The sequence below is a fragment of the Lytechinus variegatus genome, chromosome 13 (genome assembly GCF_018143015.1).
Source record: "Lytechinus variegatus isolate NC3 chromosome 13, Lvar_3.0, whole genome shotgun sequence".
In the NCBI taxonomy this organism is placed as follows: Eukaryota; Metazoa; Echinodermata; class Echinoidea; order Temnopleuroida; family Toxopneustidae; genus Lytechinus; species Lytechinus variegatus.
This window is the reverse complement of record NC_054752.1, coordinates 35,127,422-35,149,374: the sequence shown is the minus strand read 5'-3', so window position 1 is coordinate 35,149,374 and position 21,953 is coordinate 35,127,422. Positions and strand designations below refer to the sequence as shown.

General features: G+C 35.8%; 1 protein-coding gene across 1 annotated transcript; it reads right to left on the bottom strand.

The window, feature by feature from the left end:
* Positions 1-667: 667 nt before the first annotated feature.
* LOC121426465 (probable serine carboxypeptidase CPVL) lies at positions 668-16,667 on the bottom strand. Its single transcript, XM_041622783.1, has 14 exons — positions 16,582-16,667; positions 13,348-13,550; positions 12,614-12,670; positions 12,156-12,217; positions 11,292-11,406; positions 9,789-9,847; positions 8,972-9,049; positions 8,458-8,526; positions 7,488-7,610; positions 6,436-6,567; positions 5,725-5,823; positions 4,473-4,646; positions 3,564-3,746; positions 668-2,793 (listed from the first exon to the last, which is right to left on the bottom strand). Exons 2-14 carry the CDS (start codon positions 13,547-13,549, stop codon positions 2,692-2,694), a joined length of 1,455 nt encoding a protein of 484 aa, XP_041478717.1. The 5' UTR covers position 13,550; positions 16,582-16,667; the 3' UTR covers positions 668-2,691.
* Between the last annotated feature and the right edge of the window lie 5,286 nt (positions 16,668-21,953).

Here is a 21,953-nt window from a genome sequence, read left to right as displayed (position 1 = left end):
CTTTGAATGAATGACCACAAGTCTCAAATAATATGGATTCTGCGGTCAAAGGTTAACTGCACTGTATGTATACTTGTCCCTTGTAGTTCCATTCCCTGAAGTCCTCCACCAGGAAGGGTAACTCAGGGCTGACGAGAATGGGAGTAATATCACTCTGTTTTGTTTTGTTGCAGGTTTAGCATGTTTAATTCAAGTATATCAGTGCTTCTGCAGGATACCATATCGGCTGTGAGATTATTTCAGTGGGAGATTGCTTCAGGGAAGACGGAATTAGCCAATTGGGTAGTTGTGATGAACTCTGAAGTGACGGCATACAGTTCATCATGGGATCTTCTTAATCTTGTTATTTTTCTTGTGGCATATTTATTTTACTGCATACTACTTGATGAACATCAACTTTTGTGCCCTTTATCACTTGTGGTTATCATGACAATAATTTGCATTCTGTCGTCTGTCGGATAGAGTGAACATAATTTAATTGATGGGTCTACCCTATTTTAATATGGACTATTTTCGGGTAAATTAGTTGAAGGGGTATCATCTAATTATGGTAAAATTATTGTGGCTCTCTGTAACATTTAAACACACACATGGTAGATTTTTTTTATCAAATATAAAAAAAAATTATTGCAAACTAAAAATAACATACAAAACCTGCCCCGAAAAGTTGTATATGAATCATCCTTCCATTTTATTCCACATCATTTCATTAAGAATATCTAGCACAAGATAATGGCTCTTTCAAAAAGAATGCATTTAATACAGAGTTGAATTTTGATTCAATTACATATGACAAATACACACACTGACAAATCTATGAAACAAAGAGATAAAATTCATGTACATATTTAGAAAAATATTTTCAGTTCCTGATTTCATCATACAGTCTTTGTTTCTACTTTTGCACACTTAGAATATTAAATGGCATTTAAAGCCTATATCTCTATAGTAAACATGGCAATTAAGTCTCTTTTCAGGTATGATATGGCAAACCTCAGCAACATTTGATACAATTGTCCAGACTTGTTGAATATATAGCCTCACATATAGACCTATAAATGAACATTACATGCTCCAGGTAAAAAAAAATTGTCATATTGTTATTACTCCTTTTATATAATTTCATGATTCAATATCCTGAGTCATGTTGAATGATGTCACAGCTTGTCCATGCAATTAATAACAGATTACCTCACTGCTCATTTGTGTTCTATTTGCCTTTACTTTGGAAAACAAATAAATTGGGCTACATGTTTAAGAGGTTGAGGCACCTTGCAACAAAAAAAGTCTCATGCCTTTGCAACTGTTTTTAAAACCACTCATATCCTATTGTCTTTGGACATAAAAATGCTAATATACTCTGTTACTGGGCGATTCCATGCTGGAAAAATCAGCCATTTTCACAAAACTATTCAACCTGCTGTCCAAACAAATGAGGAACTTCACTTTGCTTTGTGGTAATAATAAAGTACTACTAGGTAGGCATGTAAAAAATGACAACCAACAAAAATATGTTGTCCTTGGGTGAATTAGAGGTGAAATTGTTGCTTGTTGTACAGGGCATTTCTTAGTCCCATACAACACACGCCATTTTCACCTTTAATTCCCCTATAATAAAAAAAAATTGGGTTATCACTTTCACATGACTACTCACTATAACTTTATCAGTGACAAGAAAAAGAATTATTGCTCATGCATACACCTAAGAGACTAGAAATTGTTTCGAAATGTTCCGAACGACACGTATGGAATTGCCCTACTTAGCTTTCTTGCATCATATCTGAACAAGCCTCCTCTTATAAAATACATGTAAGATTTGTCATAACAAATTTTTTCTATTTTTGTTCAATACATGATTTATCACATTTTGATTGTCGAAATCACAGAAACAGAAATAACTTTTACTCACACATTCCAAGAGCAAACAAGACATAAATGTCATATTTACCATCAACATATATTCAATATTTTATTGCCAATTCATTTTTATCAGATTATTTTCCTATTATAAACAGTTATATAAACAACCGTTCTTATTCATGAATATCATGAGCAAACATGATATTAGTTATTTATCTTAGCTGCATAGATAAAAAAAAATGACATGGACCTTTCCATCAATAATGTCCCGAAACATTTTTTACCAGGAAAAAAGATTCAAAGCATGATTTTGTGCCATACATTATTGGACTGAGATAAAACATTGCGGTACTTTCCATGTGGGTGTCATTTAATGAGGGAAAAAATGCTTTAAATAGCACTGTATAATGTGAAATTATAACATGTGGCAGTTAATTTTTGTTAATTCTGGAAGTTCAACAATGCACGTGCTTACATATTACAAAGCTCTCGCTCATGGTCAAACACAATTTTTTTTCTGCAATGGTGGGGGAAGGGGGGGGCAAGATACTTTAAAATTTTGCAAAGAAACTCAAAAGTGGAAGAGAAAAAGAAATCAATCTTGTCATGGAGAGCTTTTGCATTTCCTAAAGTGAAAATGAATCATTTTGTGCACACTTTAATAGAATTTATGGAAATTTTTGGTAAAAGTATTAAGTTTTTAAAATTCCTGAGGAGAAAATTGTTCCTTGAGACCACCAATAAAACAAGAAAACATTGGCTATTATCATAAATGTACTTGCTGAAGATGAAAGCCCTATATACCTGAAATCCTTTATCTATCATCATAGTTTACTTGTTATATTGTAGTTTATTGATGAATCTGTCAATCATATCAAAACTCCTTTCTGGTTGATCATGGGGTAGAAGGTGCCCACCACCTCGAACAATCACCTGAAATTTAAAAAAAATTGTAAGAATAAATATAAAGAATGTTCAAGAAAAACTAATTAATCATAGAGGATAGGGGATCACAGGATGAGTGTCCGGACTTTAAACCATAAGGTCCAGGGTTCAAATCCCACTTCAGTCCTTTGTAAAGCCATATTTGCATTTGGTCATTCCCATCCAGGTGTAAAGTACTGGTCAAGGTGGACGCTAGACTATGATCTGTGTAAGTCATTGGTACATGTAATTATGAGTAAGTAAATTTGTAATAATAATGAACTAATTTGTAATAATAATGACAAAGAAATAATTATAGTTACATTTATATAGAGCTTTGTGTTTCTAAGCACTTAATTGTGATTATTATTACCCCGGTCATTGGACCTGCCAATGTTCCATACATAAAGTGCACCATCTCCACTCCCTGGGGAGCATCCTGGCCAGGCAACCATTTTTACTGGTGCATACATGCCAATCTGATCACATCGACGTTCACATCCTACCGGGTAACCATTTTAACAGGGTGGTGAGGACCAACATGGATAAGTGCCTTGCCAAACAACATTAGCGCAGGGTGAGATTCGAACCCTTGATAACTAAGTGACTTAACCACTACACCACAACTCCTCATTTCTTTTACAATTTCATTACCGATGTAAGAAAAAATGCAACAATAAAAGAACAGTACTCAGTGCAGTTGCCATTTCTAAGAATAAAACAAATCAAAAAGGCTTTCAAACAAATCTGTGTTCCTGAGAGATAAGAGTGGAACTAACCTGATAAAAGTCTTTATACTGCCTGACATAACCTGCTACCTCTGTGTCATCAGGATTGACCTTCCAGACAATCTTGTCTGAGTTACGGTAGCCATACTCTCCGCTCCAAGTTAAGTTTTGAAGAAAGTTCTCAGTCAGCGTTGCTCCTACGATGATGTCAAGCTGACCACTATAGAACAAACACTGTGGTGACAAAATCAGAAATGAAGAACAAATTTTACGACAAACTTTATTGCTGATTGAGAAATTGATTGGTCGAAAAAATATTTGGATATCCTGAAAAATACACCTGAGAATTGGGGTATCATGTGAAAATTCAAAGTCATTCACAAATGTGAATATACTTTTTTACCAAACGTAGCAGGTGGTTTGAGGGGGGGGGGTTGGGAACAGTAATAGTAAGAATGTTCTGGATGTTTCATCTCACCAGTCCTTTTTCATCCGACACTTACCACATGAACCGTGCTTCTTAACTAGTCAGATCTTACAACATCTCAGACAAAAATGTCAACAAAATGCTCCCCCAGGCTCCTAAGTGCAAAATTTTTTTAGGCCTTCAAATATTCTTATGGGGAAACAATTTAGGGCTGTGGTTCTCCCATCCCAACTTGGCATATTAACATACCGACCACACAGGTTGTGTGGTCCATTGGTTAGAGCATTGGACACGTGATATAATCACAAGGTTGTGAGTTCAAATCCCCACTCTGCCAGTGTCTCCACTTAGATAAAAAGGTCCGAGAGTGATATCTGTCGTCTATAAGGTCAGCCAATATGACTGATTAACCTAGACATAAAATGCTTCCTAGGTAATTGGTTATATACCAGCTTGGCGTTTACCAGCAAAACGCTGTCCTGTCGAGTTCCTATGGGAGTTACCAGAAACACAAACTAAACATCACATCTCACCCTGTAATTATTAGCCAAGACTGAAGTCCAGTCTTTAACACTCTTGCATATATCCTCTCTAAGGTGTTCCTCAACCTTATTACCATCGTTATAGGTCAGGTTCCCAACATGGATGGCTCGTCTGACCTCTGGAAGAGCTAGGTAGTTATTGTAGTAGTTTGTGTCTGCAGGAAGCTGAATGATGGGGGTACAGATTTTTTTATTTTATTTTACTTCATTCTTCAGAAAAACACACATAAAAGTCAATACATACAAATAACAAAAATGGTGAACATATAAATAAATAGTGATTGAAAAAATAACATAAGAAAACAACAAACAAAACAATTTATGTTGAATGAGGGGTCAACAAAAATGAGCAAATTTGCCTTGTTGAGTGTTGACCCCAAAGTAAATACGTGATAGTAAGAAAGGGGACGAAAATGACAAGGAACGTTTAAAGCTATTAACAGAAAGTTCATTCTTAAGATGAAGACATCTATAAAGGGAGTAAAAAAAAATCATGATTTTATTTATAAAATGGTGATATGGATGCTAATCGGATGATTAGCTGAAATCTATCAAGCTACCAGTCATTTATTTTAGCAAATTATACAAATTGCTAATGACTGGTACTGGTATTGAGATAAGGAGTGTTCCAAAGTTATAACTCTTGCGTATAATCCTTACTAATGCCCTAGATAATGTGTATTAGTCGAATAATATCATATAAAGGAAACAAACATCAATGGACACCTCTATTTTTCCAAAAAGAAAGAGAGATCTAGTCTTTAAATTATTTTGCACATCTTCACATGAGGGATATTCTATAAAAATATGTGCATCTGACCCATATAGTTCAATATTTCATGAAATGATTTCACTCTGTTTTGTATATAGTTCATATTATGATGCTCTCAAATTATCAAGGATTGAGCAGTTTGTGAAGTTATGTAGTAAGAGTGAAGAAAAATGGGGATATGATGTAAAAAAAAAATAAATAAATTAAAAAAAGGTTGATCATTATGTGGAATAGCCCATGGTGAATAAATAAAGAGTAACAACATTGTGTCTTTTAAATATCTGTAGTACATCTTTTTGGAAAAAGTTCAGTGTTAGTCGGGGATAACAATTCAAGTCAATAGGTTGATATTATCCTGGGTAATTTTTTCTAGCTGCCCCTGCTATGATTAAAGTCTACTACGGCTGGTCTAGCTTTAAACTTATCATTTATTGATACAATGTAACTGAGAGGACACAAAATCAAGCTTACTGTTGTCATCATGAAGTTGTAGTAGTTATTTGAACCTGTTGCATTGTAATAGAATGTAGGGTACGGAAAAAGGTCTCCATTCAGCAGTATGTCAAATTGCTAGAAGAGAGACGGAGAGCGAGATAAAAACAATGAGTGAGAAAAGGCAAAATAGAGCCATTTGAAAAAAGATCAAACAACCTTAAAGAGCATCAATTTCAAACATTCAATAAAATTCATTGGACATTCTTAGCAGTGTTTGGACATATGAGATAATCTAAGTTTTCTCTAACTTTGTGCATTATTTTTTTTTCAAATGTAACTTTGTAACTGCTATCAAACGTTATCATTGCTACACTGCATTGTACTGCACTGCATCTCATTAGGGGCTAATGCAACTAAAAACAGAATTGAATGTCAAATATCAGCTCCCTGATCAACATACTGCTCCAATGCATCTTTTCATGTTTTTTTTTGCACTTGTACACTGGGGCCTGAATTCACAAAGGTGGACTAACTTTATACTCGGGTATTAGTTAACCCCTGGCTAAATTTAACCCCGGTATAACTTTAGTCCACCTTTGTGAATTTGGGCCTGGATGTTTCACAGCTGCCAACATTGCAATAATAATAGAATCAATGAGGTTTTCTTTCTAACTCCTTTTGCTACCAAAACTAGAATTAGGCATTCTTTCCCAAACAGATGAAATTTCTATTACCAGATTCCCTCACCTGAAAACATTCCAACCATTTTCCCTGGTTGATAAACTCTGATCCTTTGTAGGTATAGAGGTCAACAACATCCTTCTGCTTCAGATCAATCTGACCGGTCTGGTACATTAGGTCACCATAACCTGGAAACATCTGCAATATTTGGAGAGAAACCACTTGCAAAATGTCAAAGAAATAGGTAAAGTACTAGAAATTTGAGGGGAAAAATACATTATTTTTAATCTTCATTGACACAAAACACAGTGATCAAGCTATGATTGTGCATTTGGAATATGGCAATCCCTCTCCCTCTCTCTACCCCCCCCCCCCTTTCTTCTTAATATTCATATGCAATCATAAACTGATAACCATAAAATATATCTTGAATGGGTAATTTTTCATGATTTTGCAATCAAATAATCTCCCTGCTTTAGCTTCTCAATATCACTTTTGTCTGACTGTTACTATGGTAACATCAGGGTACCAGGAAGCAACAATTAAAGGCCCGGAAGGGGGGCACTCACATATATTGGTGGTACAGGGACGTGCCACTTTGATGACCCCCTTTTTTTAGACATAATTTTCATTTGTCTAGATACTCCGAATGACAAAAATTCAGTTCAGAAGCCGCACAGCCTGCTCGCAAGACCCCCGTTACAAGACATCTCAGTTCCCCATCCCTGTCAAAATTGTCAAGCGCGACTCGAGCAACGCATGCGAGAGGATACACGTACGGCTTCACAAATCCCTACATATAACTAGTAGCCGCTCCATGCATGGCTAGCTCATGCACATACTATACTTACAGTGCCTCGATCCCGTTCTGTAGACCCTGTTTTCCACACACCGCGGTATATATTTAGTTCCCAAGACCCCGTACTTTACCCTTTTAGTCAGTTCCTTAAACCCCCATTTCAGAGTTTCGTGAGGCACACCCCCATCATTTTTTTCATGACAAATGTTGATAAAACTCTATCCAAGTTCTCTATCCATTCAACTGAACACAATTGCATGATGCCTACAAAAATAAGCATTGAACAAATTATCTAATCAAGCTAATATAAAATACATACCGAGTAGGGGTCAACGAGGCCGTCTCCAATTGCCATTCCTTGAAGATTGATATAAACCTTTGCCTTAGGGTTCTCAGTGTGGATCTTATAACAAATGGCTGGTACATACTTCCCTGCGTATGACTAGAGGGAGAATAAAGAAAAAATAGAAAATTTGTTTTAATTAAAGAATACCAGAAGAGAATCAACAGTTCAGAAAATGATTGAATGGTCCTGGAATGCCGGGGTGCTGGGCGTTCTATGTGTGTTATTTTCCATAGACAGCACCCCCTGGAATTCTGCCAAAATAGAGAAATATAACCAAAATGACCTTCATTTTGTACTAAAACCTTTATTTTTTTTTGCTTGTCAAATTTCTCGTGACCAAAATGACTTTCATTTTCACTTGCTATTGACCCCCCCTTTTTTTTGCTTGCCAAATTTAAACCAGCACCCCCAGTAAAACATTTTTTCCCACTGCCCTGTCCGATTGGCGCAATTTATGTTTGATACGTAACTTTTCATTCTCATAGCAAAAACAAATTTAGATCCTTAGTCTGGCTGGCTGTATGCTATTTATTGTGGTTTGCCCTAAAAAAGTTTGATGCAGAACACTTACATGTAAATCATGGAAGACATACCAGATTTTTAAAAACATACACATACCGAGGCATTTTCCAAAATTTATCAATATCTTTCATTCAATAGTATTTTTTTTAAAATGAAACAAAAATCACTAAAATCCTAGGCCATGCAATTGAAAGCTCTCAAAATTGTTGTTTTCAAAAGCAAATTCATAGTTATCACTTATACAGACTTTCTCTACCAGTCTACCTATTGCTAATATATGAAACCTGAAAGGCAAAACACTGCTGTAAAGAAAAAAAAAGGGGCATATTAATGTTGCCATTTTGGAGAATGAAAGTTGATAAAAAAACTACAAATAATTCAATGTCATAGATGGGTTGAAAAGAAAATAGAAATATCTAACCTCTCCTGTTGCATAGAACTCATTCTTCTGATACTGAGGAAAAAGCTGGAAAAACTGGTCAAAGCACTGCAGATCATAAAAGGAAATAAACATTTTAAAGTAAACAAGCACCTGAAAATTTATTTTATTCTCTACTAATTAAAATGAAACTGAAATCATGAATTTGACTTTAGTTTATTCAGCATCCTCTAGTTTGATGGAACAAGAAGGATGACATTCAGATTTCGAACTGATCCAAGGAGGGTTCTATAGGAGCCCTTACAGTGACAACAATATAAAGATCTGTTGAGTAGACTACCAGAGTGAGAGAGTTGCTTTGTCCCTACAGTGTGAAATAAATCCTCCAATATTTTTTTATTTAATAGAAATTGTTTTTCAAGAACAAAGCAAAGCAAGCTCTGTATTGACATGGAAGAGCTTTAAACAGATTTTTTTTTAATACTGATCAGTACACCTCAAGTTAATTGAGCTAGCCTAAGCTCTGAATTAGATGAGATTTCATTTATTCATACCTATACAGATTGACTGCTACATCATCTTGGTTGTTTGCATATCCACTATCACTGTCAGTGAAACTAAAGCCTGTACCTACCTTATAATAATAAAGGAAGAAATTGCATCGTCAATCATGAAGTGGAAATCAAATGTCAATATTATTTATTTGGTATATTGTAACATAAGCAATATTACATTAAAGTCAAGTACAGTGTACATAGAAATAAATATTGTTTACATTTCCTTTGTCTTCACACAAGGATCTAAGAGTTTACATAAGTGCCCACAATTTTGAGGCACATGACTGAGCAGTAGATATATACTTGCTACCCAAGGCCAAAAGATTTGCTCAGTATCTCTCGGGCCTTTTTGCAAGGTCAAAGGACGTGCTCATTCTCTTTTGAGTGTGTTGCATAGAACTTTATGGTTTATAGCTAACATGGAAACATTGTTCAACAGTCAATCGATATCAAGATTTCAATGCCTATTCACCATTGGGCAGTATACCTTCAATGACATGCTTATTTGTCAAAATGCATTTTGAGGTGCATATGACGTACATGGAGAATCTGGTAGCAAATCTAAAGCTGCCCTTTTTGAAGGCAAAATCATAATTTCTTTTAATCGAGCCAAGTGTTATCAGAAAATAAATTTGTTTAAATATATTTGAAATAATATTCCAAGAAACCAGGGATGGAGCTTAGACACATTCATTGAACTAATCCAAGTAAAAACAAAAATATGAAAATTAGTTGAGTGGGCGATAGGTTTAGAATGTATATTGTATGAGATTTCATGAATAAATAATTTCATCTACACCATCAAATGTAACTTACTGGATTATCTATGTAGAGCATAGAGTACTTTCGAGTCCATGCCCATTGCCTCGGCTGCACTAAGATTTTGAAGAAAATGAAAAAATCTTAATAAATCATCAGCTTCCCAAGGAATCATGAAATTTATTTCTCTTTGATACTCCAGTACAACTTCTCAATTGAATAGAAGTTTCCCCCTCCCCACCCCACTTCTTTGCATCACCTTCAGTGAATTATGTTTTTTTATAAAATATCATCAAAATCGCTAATGTTCGGTGTGCATGTAATTGAGTTTAACAGATGTGTATCAATCAGGTGTGATTATCTACATCTGGCACTGACCTTAAATGTCATCATCCTATAAACGTGAACAGGGCTCAAACCTAGAGCTGCATCAAGTGGTTGCTGCATGTTATCAGCTCTTATCAACTGTCAGTCCACCTCTCCCCAATTTAAATGAGAGAAATAAAAACTCTCCCAAAACTGAAAGTGGGGTGGTAAATACCCCACTTGAGCTCCCATTGACATAACACGCAAGGCAATGGGGTTCCTGTGTTATAAGCTGGTGGGGTGTTTTTTAAACGGATGAAACATGTCATGAGTAGCTTGGTCTCAGTAAATGGTAGCTGAGCATTTGGAAGGTCTCAAAACTACTCAAAAATACAAATTAATAATGGGTGTATGACATGCACCTGTTATCAAACTGAATGTAGAAGTTACAAACTGATTCAATATTCCATGGTTCAAGCCCTGCCGGGATCACATCTTTTGGATGGTGAAATTAAAGGTCGGTCCCTAGACATTAATAACCACTTCTGAATGATACCTGTCTGCAAGACCCAAACAAACACATATTCCTGATACATGAACCAATTAGGTGATCCTTTTTCTACGCAAAAAACATAAATAACAGTTAGTGTCTATATCAGGCCAGGGTGGTGTTCATTAAGCTCTTCATAGAGTAATGCAAGTGGGAGCGTCTTGGTCTAGGGGTTCAAGACTATCATCTTTTAATCTGGGAGACTTTGGATTGATTCACAGTCATGGCATGTTTTCCTTCAGCAAGAAATTTACCCACACTGTGCAGCACTCAACCCAGGTGAAGTAAATGGTTATCGGAAGGAAGTAATTCCTCAAAAAGCTGTGAGCACCGGAATAGGTAGATTAGCTTAGCAGGGGTAATATTGGGGTGCCTTGAGCACCTAACAAGGTGGATACGTACACTATATAATCCTATATATATATATGTATGAGTGGAAGATGTTCTTGGTTCCAAAGTCAGCTACACAGGGATATATCAAGTAGTACAAGAAAGGGTTTACCATCATGTCATGTCATAACTTACTGACACTAATAGCTTTATAAAATGGTCCCTAGTTCACCTATATTTCAACATTTTTGTTACAAAACTAAGCATCTTTAAAATAAGACTATGAAAACAACATGCTTCCTGAGAGATATAATATTTGTTATCATTTTGCATTTAAACAAATGACATGTCAAAGAATTTCACAAAAAACCTACATTTTAGGTCTTTAGTTACAGTAAGAGGACCATTCTCGGCAAAGAGTCCAAAAAGGGAGGAACCACCTGGGCCTCCTTGTAGCCATAGCAACACAGGAGCTGAGGAATCATTGTTCTGTATAAAGAGAAGACAGAAAACAATAATGATGAATTAATATTTTCTTTTGGTCTTTAAATGCTTTGAAAATGATCATTGTACGTAAATATCCTTTCAACATAACACATTTGCTTTCTGCTTGTATTTTGACCTAAGGACAATGTATACTTCTATTCAATATATACTAAATAAAATAGTGGAGAGCATGTCATGAAAACATAAAGTCACTGATTATTTATGAACTACAGAAATCCTTGCACCTGATTGGTTCAGGGTAGATTTGTCATTAAAAAATAACTATTTCTTTCATGAAACACTCTGCAATCTATTGTCAATAAACATTTCAATCCATTTGATTCCACAGACTCAAAAGTAACTAAGGATATCTTCTTGTCCTCTTTAAGTCCAACTGGACAAGATCCAGTATCTTGTCTGATTGACTTCTATGCTCATATTTGTCAATTTGTCCCGAGTTGCTAAATCATATCTGTGCATTAAAGCCTCTGTAGATGAGGCATGAATACCCCTCTCCTAAGAATAGAAATTAAAGCAGGTGAACTTTGACAAGTCAAAATGATTAAGTATATACAAACCTGGTGGGTGTTTCATAAAGCTGTTTCGTAAAGTTACGCACAACTTTACGCAAGACTGGAATATGTTCTTAGGTCATAACTCAATTACATAGGGATATTACATAGCACAAGAAAGGATCACCAGTCGTGCGTAAAGTCATTCGTATCTTACGAACAGCATTATGAAACACCCACCTGTGCAGGGAAAAACCAGAAGAACATTGAACTGTTGTAGGTGCTGTTGACAGTCAGAAATCCTGAATGATAATTTAAAAATCAACGACAAAATACAGTAATTCTTATATTATTCATTGCCATATTAAGCCTATCTAAATGTCCAACTTTCCATTATCGATCAATTTGGCCATCATTAATCACTATCATTTGGAAAATATAAATATTTTGTTCAAACTACATGAATTCAAAGAAAATTATAACTGTTGCTATTTTGAGATGTCAAAGGTCATTAGTTTAGGCTTTATAAAAGCAGGTACTATATCTATCTTAAGGACATGTATTCACAATAGAGAGAGGGGATAGATAGAGAGACTAGAGAGAAAATGTAAAAAGATGATCAAATAACTTCAAGTACGAGTAACCTTTTTTAAATCAAAGCTTATGAAATCTCTTGAAGTTAATATAATATCCTTTACCTGAATAACTTTCAATTGTAGTACCAACTAAAGGTCCAACACGACTCAGTTTCTGACCTGAATTAAAGAATGAAGATAAACTCAATAGAAAAAGTATCCCACAACAGCAGAGCATAAAGTTAAAACCCGTCTAAAGCTTTGGGAAAGGATTAGGGGCCCATTTCATAAAGGACAACTGTTGTAACTTTGCCATTATGGTAACTACCATGGAAACCTTGATTCTGATTGGCTGCTGAGCCCTGATACCATGGTAGTTGCCATAATGGCAAAGTTAAAACAGTTGTACATCTTTTATGAAATGGGCCTCAGTAAATCAAGTACCATCTAACATTAATTGCAAAAGTGGAGTAGAACATATTTTTGACTCATTAGAAGTTAGATATGGCATTTTTGTTTGATAGGATTTGAATTTAAATCTAGTGCCCTCTCTTGGTATATGTATTTAAATCAATTCCTAATTAAAATAGCCATCAAACACTTCATTTACATATTTAGTAAAATTTCAGAGATTGAAAAGCTGACAAAGATAATATCCTGGAATTAACATTTTCTTCCCTGGACCTGAAAATCCTTTTGCACCTACCATTGTTATTTGGTGCTTCATGAAGACTAAAAAATATAATAAATGAAGACAAACTCGTAAATAAAGACAAATAGAATTTGCAGAAGTTTGGTTGTTTCTTGTGCTGCAAACTACAGGACTAGAACATATTTTTTTGCTGATCATAACATACCTTCAGCTATCCTTCCAGACTCGATGTATGGTGTTAAAAACAAAGGCTCGCCGGGATCGACCTTCGACCTCTGAGCATAAGCTGGCGGATCAGGATGGAACATGGCTCTAAATGCTCCCTTACTAGAAGCTAAGGGTAGTGTTGCAACTACCAAGAACATCACACTCCCAAGAAAGATTGTCTTTAGAAAAGAAGCCATCATTCTGTAGGGAAATATTTAGAGGTTTGCGTCAAGATATATATTTGAAAGGAAAGGAGACAGTAAAATTTATTATCATAAAATTGTCAATGTCGCAATCAATATGACCCATTGAGACTTAATCCACATATGCAGGCTGGAGTCTATGGAAAACGTGTGTTTATTCAGTCTCCAAAGGGTTAAAAATGTAAAGGCACTTCTGTGCCATATCTTCAATCTATAGACAGATTTATTTAGTAAGAATTTGAGTGACCTACCACACACATATCTTGGAAGATAGCATTTTGATTTGATAACACTATAAAGGAACATGAATATTCAAACTAATTTAGTCAAGATGTATACCCAGGTCATAAATACATATTTCTGTTTCAGGGTACTTATGAATGTTCTTACAATAAAAGTGCAGGCTACAAATTGAAGGAGGAAAAAGTGTAAAGGAATGACAGGGACTCAGTTTTATAATTATGAGGGGAGCAATAAATAGCTCTCCTAGATCTTTAAGGAGAGCGGTAGAGGAGCACTGCAAAAAGCTCTTCAACATGCAAGGGGAGCTTTTTGTCCAATTAACAAAACAGATGGAGGAAATGTATGTACTATAAAATTACAATCAACAACCAAAGGAAATATTTGTAATCGTTTTACAATGTTTTGTAATTAGATTGTGTGTTATCAAAACCTGTTTGAGTTAGGTTTTGACTTTGGCTTAAAGTTAAGTCACTGACAATTTTTTTTTTTCAGGGGCTCCATTTTACATTTTTTTGGCAAATTTCGGGGGGGGGGTACTTTTTGCATTTCGGGGGCTCTTTTTAAATGCTACTTTTTTGTATTTTGAGGAATACCTGTTCACTTATTAATGAATTATTACTTTTTGTTCAATATTGTATGATTTTTAAAGTTATTTTTCATGCTTAGAATCTTGGATGTGGGTGTGTGTGGGTGAGTGCGTGTGTGTGTGACTGTGAGTTTGACTTGGATATTAATGAATTCAATATCTAATTTCTACTCCATCTATTCCAGTACAATACCCTGTACTCAGCCATGTACATGTAATAAAGGCCCACATCCCCTAACTTTTCCTGAAGTTCTTTGAACATGCAGATCTCCATGAAAATTTCATTTCTCTATTGGGGAGTCTAAATTCGGTGAGAATGTATTCATTAAGAACTTAAATATACATGACAATGAAGAAATCATCAAACTTTATTGGCAGTTTTGAATAATATTCATGAAATGTAAACTCTGTCTGAAACAGAAAATCACCATCATTGAGGCCTTTACTGAGTGAATTGTCCCCCAGAGCTCTGGCAGAGACAGAGCTCTAACTGGCTAGCTAGTAAAAGCGCCAATGCGTGAGCCTGCCGCCAGCCTTGTAAAATAGATGGAGCTTTGTTTGATGATTTATTGTCTGATATAATTATAATGCCTCATCCCCTAGAAAAAGAAAATAAATGATTTTTTAGTTATTATTAATAAATAAGGTAACTTATTTTGGAAGTTAATAAGCCGTTTTGGAAAGCAAAGCCGAATAACAACTCACCAATGCTAGGTTACAAGACTCAGGGATTTATTTCCTGTGTAATTCGAATTATTTAATCACAGAATTGTGATATCTGTAGGGGAAACATGTGCATTCGAAATTGCACATGGTGGTAGTCATAATGGACCCCTATACATGCAACTGTTTCCCGACCGTTGCATTGATTTTTTTTCCGTACTTGGTACCATGTGTATGGAAATACGTGGTACAGAAAAGATAACGCAATTTGAAACTACGCTACTCGCTATTTTTGAGGATTATTCATGACTTTGAGTGTTGCATTTTGGATGATTTTTAAATGGTAAGCGGAGCTCGAGCATATTGAATTGTTATCACTCGGCAATAAGCATGATTTTGGGTGATTTCGAGGGCGACTTTAGGCATTTCCGCGCAGGTCAACGATCGCGAGGCGCGCTATTAATCGCGCTACCTAAAATGGATTAAGGCGCGCATGTAGCGTGCGATCGCTCTCGCGCGCCTTAAAATCGAATCCCTGGAATGAAGAGAGAAATAAAACAAATGAAAAAAGCAACTAAATTTTTTTATGGAGAACAATATATATATAACAATATCAATATTCATATTCGCTATTTATCACCAGGAGCTGGTCAGCTACATCCAGAACTAAACCTTGAACCTTGTACCGGTAAATGTAGAAAAATATATATCATCACACTGAGACCGAGTCTTCAATCTTTTTTAAGTTAAAAGTTGATGTTTTCTTCATCGTCATCATCATTTATTACGAGGTAAGTTAATCCTGTTGACCTCGATCTTTTATTTACAGTCATCCATCTACATGCGCGATAATGATATGCAGTCAAGAGCAAAACTTGCACACGTTCTTCAATTCTTGCCTAGACCAAAAGCTTCGGTCTCTGTTTTGTTGGTTGTTCAGCTGAACTTCGTTGGCTTCACTCACCAAATACAGAGACCGAAGATCTAGCGCGATCTGTACAGGGGACTCAATGGCCATATGTTTATGTACTTAAGATCGGATAAAACGGGGAAGTGAATTTGCACGACAGCCGAGGTAAGTCACTGTTTTTGTTCCTTTTAACTTGATTTTTCTCCGTTTTTTGGCAATTAATGCCAAGAGGGAATATAAATTTGCATTTTAGTCACGTTAGTTTTCAAAAATTTTATTCATTAAAGACAAAAATTGAAAAGCCCCGACGGGGGGATTTTGCATTGCAAGTCCCCTAATGGTGGCTGCACGATAGCGAGCCGTCTGTGTACGAGGAGAAATTTTTTTTTTAAATGTTAAAAAACTCCTCGAAACAGACGGCTGCCAGCTGTCTAATTCTTGCCTTGCTCCACTCAGCTCACGCGTACCGGTACTGCGAGGTTAATAATTTACTTATTTAGATAGAATACTAGGCCTAATCAATAAACCAGGCCTTGCCCTGGCTTGGCTAATACTGATTTACTGATTCAATTCATTCAATTTCAATGATGATTGACTCTTGATAACAAATAAAATACTTGTACTCACATAACCAATTTTCTTCCAATACAGGGACAGTTTCAGTTTACCTCTCTCAGCTCAGCTCAGGCATGTCAGGACAGGATCAGCTAACTCGCTCAGCTGCATAGAGATGTATATATTTCTATGCTCAGCTAGCTGCAATAGCTCAGGTGATCGGCAGCGGTCACCTGACAATCGTATAACATAATTATCATGTGATCAGATGCGATCGAGGGTGGACCACATCGAGGGCCTAGGGGCGAATCCGGCGGGGGGGGGGGGGGCGGTTTCCCGAAAACGGACTGGGTGAAGGCTAGGCCGAGGATCAGGAGGAGAGGGGGGTCTTTTGAATCTTATACACTGGTGGGACCTGTGACTTATACCACCTTCAAAATATGTAGATACATTTTGGCTTGCAGGATATAAACGCTCAAATTAAATGGGGAAGTTTAACCAGATGAAAAAATTGTTTTCTGAAATAAAAAAATTAATAATTTGGAAAAAAAGTTGATAATGGTATGAACTAAAAAATCGAAGATTCACAAAGTTATTACAATTTTTAAGTTTTTTTTTTTATTTTTGACGTCACAATACAAGTAAAAGTTCTAGTAAACAGGATTAACCGCGTTTTTTTTGGTCTAATATACGAGCAGCTGATAATAAAATGGCTTAGGGCCCGGGCGGCGATCCGAGGGCCTGCCGGGCACATTGGCCCCCCCCCCCCCATACACGCAGTTTTAGAAGCACTGAAAATTGACCTTTTTTACGCAAAAAAATGCACCGGCCCTCACGAACTTGTACTGTGCCCCTTTCATCGGAAGAGGACCCGTTTCATGTCTGAGCAAGTGCTTTCTTCCTTGTAAGTGCTCTTTTTCGAATCAGTGCCCCCTTTTACCCAATGAAAGTACCCTCACGAAGATATCATGTGCCCCTTTTACTGATGAGGATCCGTTTTATGCCATTATATAGCAAGTGCCCCTTAAATTGCCTTTTATGTGCCCTTTCTCTTATCAGTGCACCTTTTTACTCAAGAAAAGTGCCTTTCATTAACATGTTTTGTGCTCTAGCTTTCCATCTGAGGACACGTTTTATGTCTGAGCAATTGCTCATTTTCCTTTTTCTTGTAAGTGCCCTTTCTCGAATCAGTGCCCCCTTTTTAGCCAGGAAAAGTGCCCCTAGAACATATCCTGTGCCCCTTTCACTGAGAAGGATCCGTTTTATGCCGTTAGCAAGTGCCCCTTAATTGTCTTCTTATAGGTGCCCTTTTAGCTCGTACCAGTGCCCCTTTTTACCCAAGAAAAGTGCCACCCCCTCCCCTTCTAACGTGTTCTATGCCCCTTTTCCCGAGAAGGGACTGTTTTCTGTGTTAGCGAGTGCCCCTTTGCCTTTATAGGTGCCTGTTCTTCATATAAGTTAAAGTGTCCTGAAAAACTCTTTTCGAGCCCGATGATCGAGCGCCCGCCTGCAGCGCCGTTCTGCTTCCTTCTGCAAGTGCATATTCAATGAAAAAAAACTATGTGATCTAACAGTAGGGCCCACCTACATGAGTCATTTGAGTGAGGTAGATAACTCTTTTTTTTCTTTGTTTTAAGATCATGGTCGTACCGCAGCGGGGACAGGAGGGTATTTACTCCCCCCCCCCCCACCGAAATTTTGAAAACTCACCTTTTTTACTGCAAATTTCACAAAATTCACCAAAACAAAGTATGCACAAAATCCATCAACAAAATGTAAAAGTGCCTCAATGATAAGCTTGGTCGCTTTGCTTCCTTGCTTTTGAGTTTTTTGTCCCAAATTTAAACATGCTGCCCCGCCACGAAAACTTTCTACATACGGCCATGATTAAGATAGATACCCTTTTCGATGGAACAGGTACCTTTTCCTTGTGTGCCCCCCCCCCCCTCCACTTTCAACTTCGCTCCGCCGCCCCTGAAATGGCTAAAATTTTCTTTCTTTTTACTGAAGCATACAGTAAAACACATTTACATCATGACACTTCAATTATTTTTTTAAATCCACGATACGTAAAAGGCTGTTCGCATATATGACGTCACTGTACAAACCAAAAAATATAAAATTCTTATAACTTTTTCAATCTTTGATGAATTTCCTGAATTTTTGACCAATTTGTGCTGCACTCAACCCATGCAGGTAAGGTAACCGATGGAAAGTGAGCACCAATTGGTAAACTAAATTACCCAAGGTATGATCTGCTGCAAATCTTTATGTCGAAAGATTTGGGAATAATATTTTGGCCCAATTAATACAAAGGAATATCATCGGTTTCTGTATTTTGGGGACTAGAAAAATTCTTCCTAAGGGAACTTTGAAGGGACCGTGAAACCGGGGGCTGGGGAGGGGGCATACCCCCTCTACACACATACTTTTTGTCAGTTACCATTTAACATAAAAATGGACCATCAATTTCTTTTTATACATAAGTTACCCCCCAAAAAAAAAAAAAAAAAAAAAACTTTCAGTTTCGTTTCCGCTAGCTGACCCTGAGCGGTTACAATTTAACGTAGATAGATTAAAATTGATAAATAGTTATTATCATTATTTTAGTTTAGTTTAGTTTTATTTATTTATTTATTTATTTTCATTTGTATTTTTGTATTTTTTTTTTTTAGTTTTTGGGTCTCCAGCTTGCCCAGATCCGGACTCTAGTTTAGTTTTCTTACACAGTCAGGTGCTTGCAGAAGTAGTTCCATGAACTAGTGTACAAACAATAATTGCGATTTAAACGTCAAATATTAGATTTTGTATATTATACTAATATACATGTATATTTTTATCATCCTGAGAGGACGAATTTTGGTGATCTGTCCCCTCCCGGTCTTAATTTTGTAATATAAACTGAACCTTTCGGTGATCATAATCATATTAATCATAAGAACGAAAAAATGAACATAGACGGTTCATGATAATAATGGTGTGGTGGTGCTGATCGATGGTGGTGATTTTTTTAAGGATGTTTGTATTCTCTCAAATCAAAATACACATTCCACAAGTTTATAAAAATTATTTGAAATAGGGCCTAGTAAATCCATATCTCATATAATTATACAAATTATACATCAAACTTCAAAGATACTGTTAATTAATAAAATACTGATGCGTTTCAACAATTACAAAATGAAATGATGCATCAAAATTAATGACAAGAAAAAAAACAATGATAAAAAAGTGATGATAATGATGATCGATAATAATGACGATGATATGATGACGATATGGCTAGGTGATTAACGTGGCATGATGATGATCACTTCAACTTTCAACGTGGTATGGAGAAATACAGTATAGGCCTAAACTCCATACAATGTAAAAGGGCAAAAGGGAAAAAGAGCGTAAATACAAAGAAGAAATAAGAAAGCCAAGCAAGAGAAGGAGAGGTACAGGCCTAAACATCTCTTATTCCCCTTTTACCTCTCTTTGAGACAAAAAAAATAACACCACATTTAGTCTAAACGTAGGTGATTTTTTCTGTATCTAACTTGACAGGACTGGCAGTCTCCCCCACCCCACCCGGAGCCCCCTGAAAACATTCTGATGCCAACCCTACAGTTTAAGACAACAAAAATACAATTTCGTGTAATTGTGTTGATATCACGCCCCCGACACACACACGTACACACCCTTTTTTTTTGGGGGGGGCTTATATTTCACTTGTCAATCGTTGATCGTCTCTCCAAATGAAAAAAAAGAAGATATTATGGGCACATAGGCAGCTCTCAATAATTAAATGCAATTAGCGAAACGGCAATATTTTAGCAAATAAATTATTTAGTCCTTCCCGCTCTCAGGCTCCCTAATAATTTATGCATCCCTCTTTTTTTGTGTGTGTGGGGGGTAGGGGTTAGAAGGCACAATTGAAAAAGATATATATTTAGATATTAATTTCAAGATACTTACAGATTTTTTTCAAGTTAAGATACCATCTAAAAACAAATGTTGAAACTAAGACCATATATAGGCGGGTGGAGAAATATCGAACAGCCCCCCCCCCCCGCATTGGGCATGGGCGCCGACGCAGAGGATTATCCTGTTTTTTCATGAGGAGGTTGCGTACCCTCCCCCAAAGGCCCAAACAAAATTATTCTCTGCTATGACGCCCTGCCTATTGGTGGCGAAAAAAGAAAACAAAGCAAAGAAGATAAGACTGAAGATCGAAAAGAAGAAGGAGAGGACTGAAGGAGTATGAGGAATAAGAAGAAAAAAGAAGAAGAAGAAGAAGAAAAAAAATTAAATTAATGTATTAATTATTATTCATGTTTTCATTCAGTATATAGAATATATTGATTCTGTTTTTTGTATAACTTTTATTTTGATATTTCTGTTACGACTCCAGCTGTAAATATCGTTACCGACGTTTATATGTACATATTGGAAATTTATTCATTCATAATTAATATTTAAATTAACTAATTAATTGTTGTATAGGCTTTGTGTTAGAAGCCAGTTAAACTCACTGCCACCTTCATAAACTTGTAAATAATTCTCATGGAGTGTCAGAGCTATCCACAGCAACGCTGATGCTGACTCCTGTCATAACGTAGATTAGTTAATTGTTTTGCTGTAAATTACAATGTATTCCATTCATTAATTGATCAGTATGTATATATTGCAAAGCTTTTATATATTTCAAATGTCCATTGTACATTGAATCTAATAAAGTATCTGTATATTTTGGTTAAAAAAAAACATTTTTATTGTAATTTATTTCAGTTTAAGCGCATAAACGAATGTGAGTTTTGCATTTTATTTCATTTCCTTTGTTTTTACAAAAGGATGATTTTCATAATTATGATAACCATTATAATTAATGATAACTCAAGAACGGTATGTTCAATAGTGGAGTGAAAGTTGCAGGAAAGATTCTTGAATACTAGAGCTGTGAAATGAGTGATCTGGATTTTGTTCAAAGTGTGAATTATGTGAGTTAATTAGGCATAATTTTTAAAATAAAACATTAAAAAATCATTAAAAAATAAAAGAAAATAAAAATGTTTAAAAAACTGAGATCACTCATATTGTTAAGTATTGGGACATCTATCAGCTCAAGCATTTGCATATGAATTTAATGATCAGTATTCTGGCTAGAGCTATTTAATGCATTTTTTATGTTTTTCCTTATGGTGTCAAATTTCAAACACCGAGGATTATAATGTATATGTTAAACATATTCCTTATTATATCCTCTTTAAAATGATATATAGTTTTCTGGGACATAAGTTGAATTTAGGGGAAATATATGCACAAATCTATGACCAGGTACCATTATCGGCAGTGCCCCCTTAAAGGGGAAGTTCACCCTGACAAAAAGTTTATTGTAAAAATGGCAGAAAAATTAATGAAAAATATTGCCGAAGGTTTGAGAAAAATTCATTAAATAATTA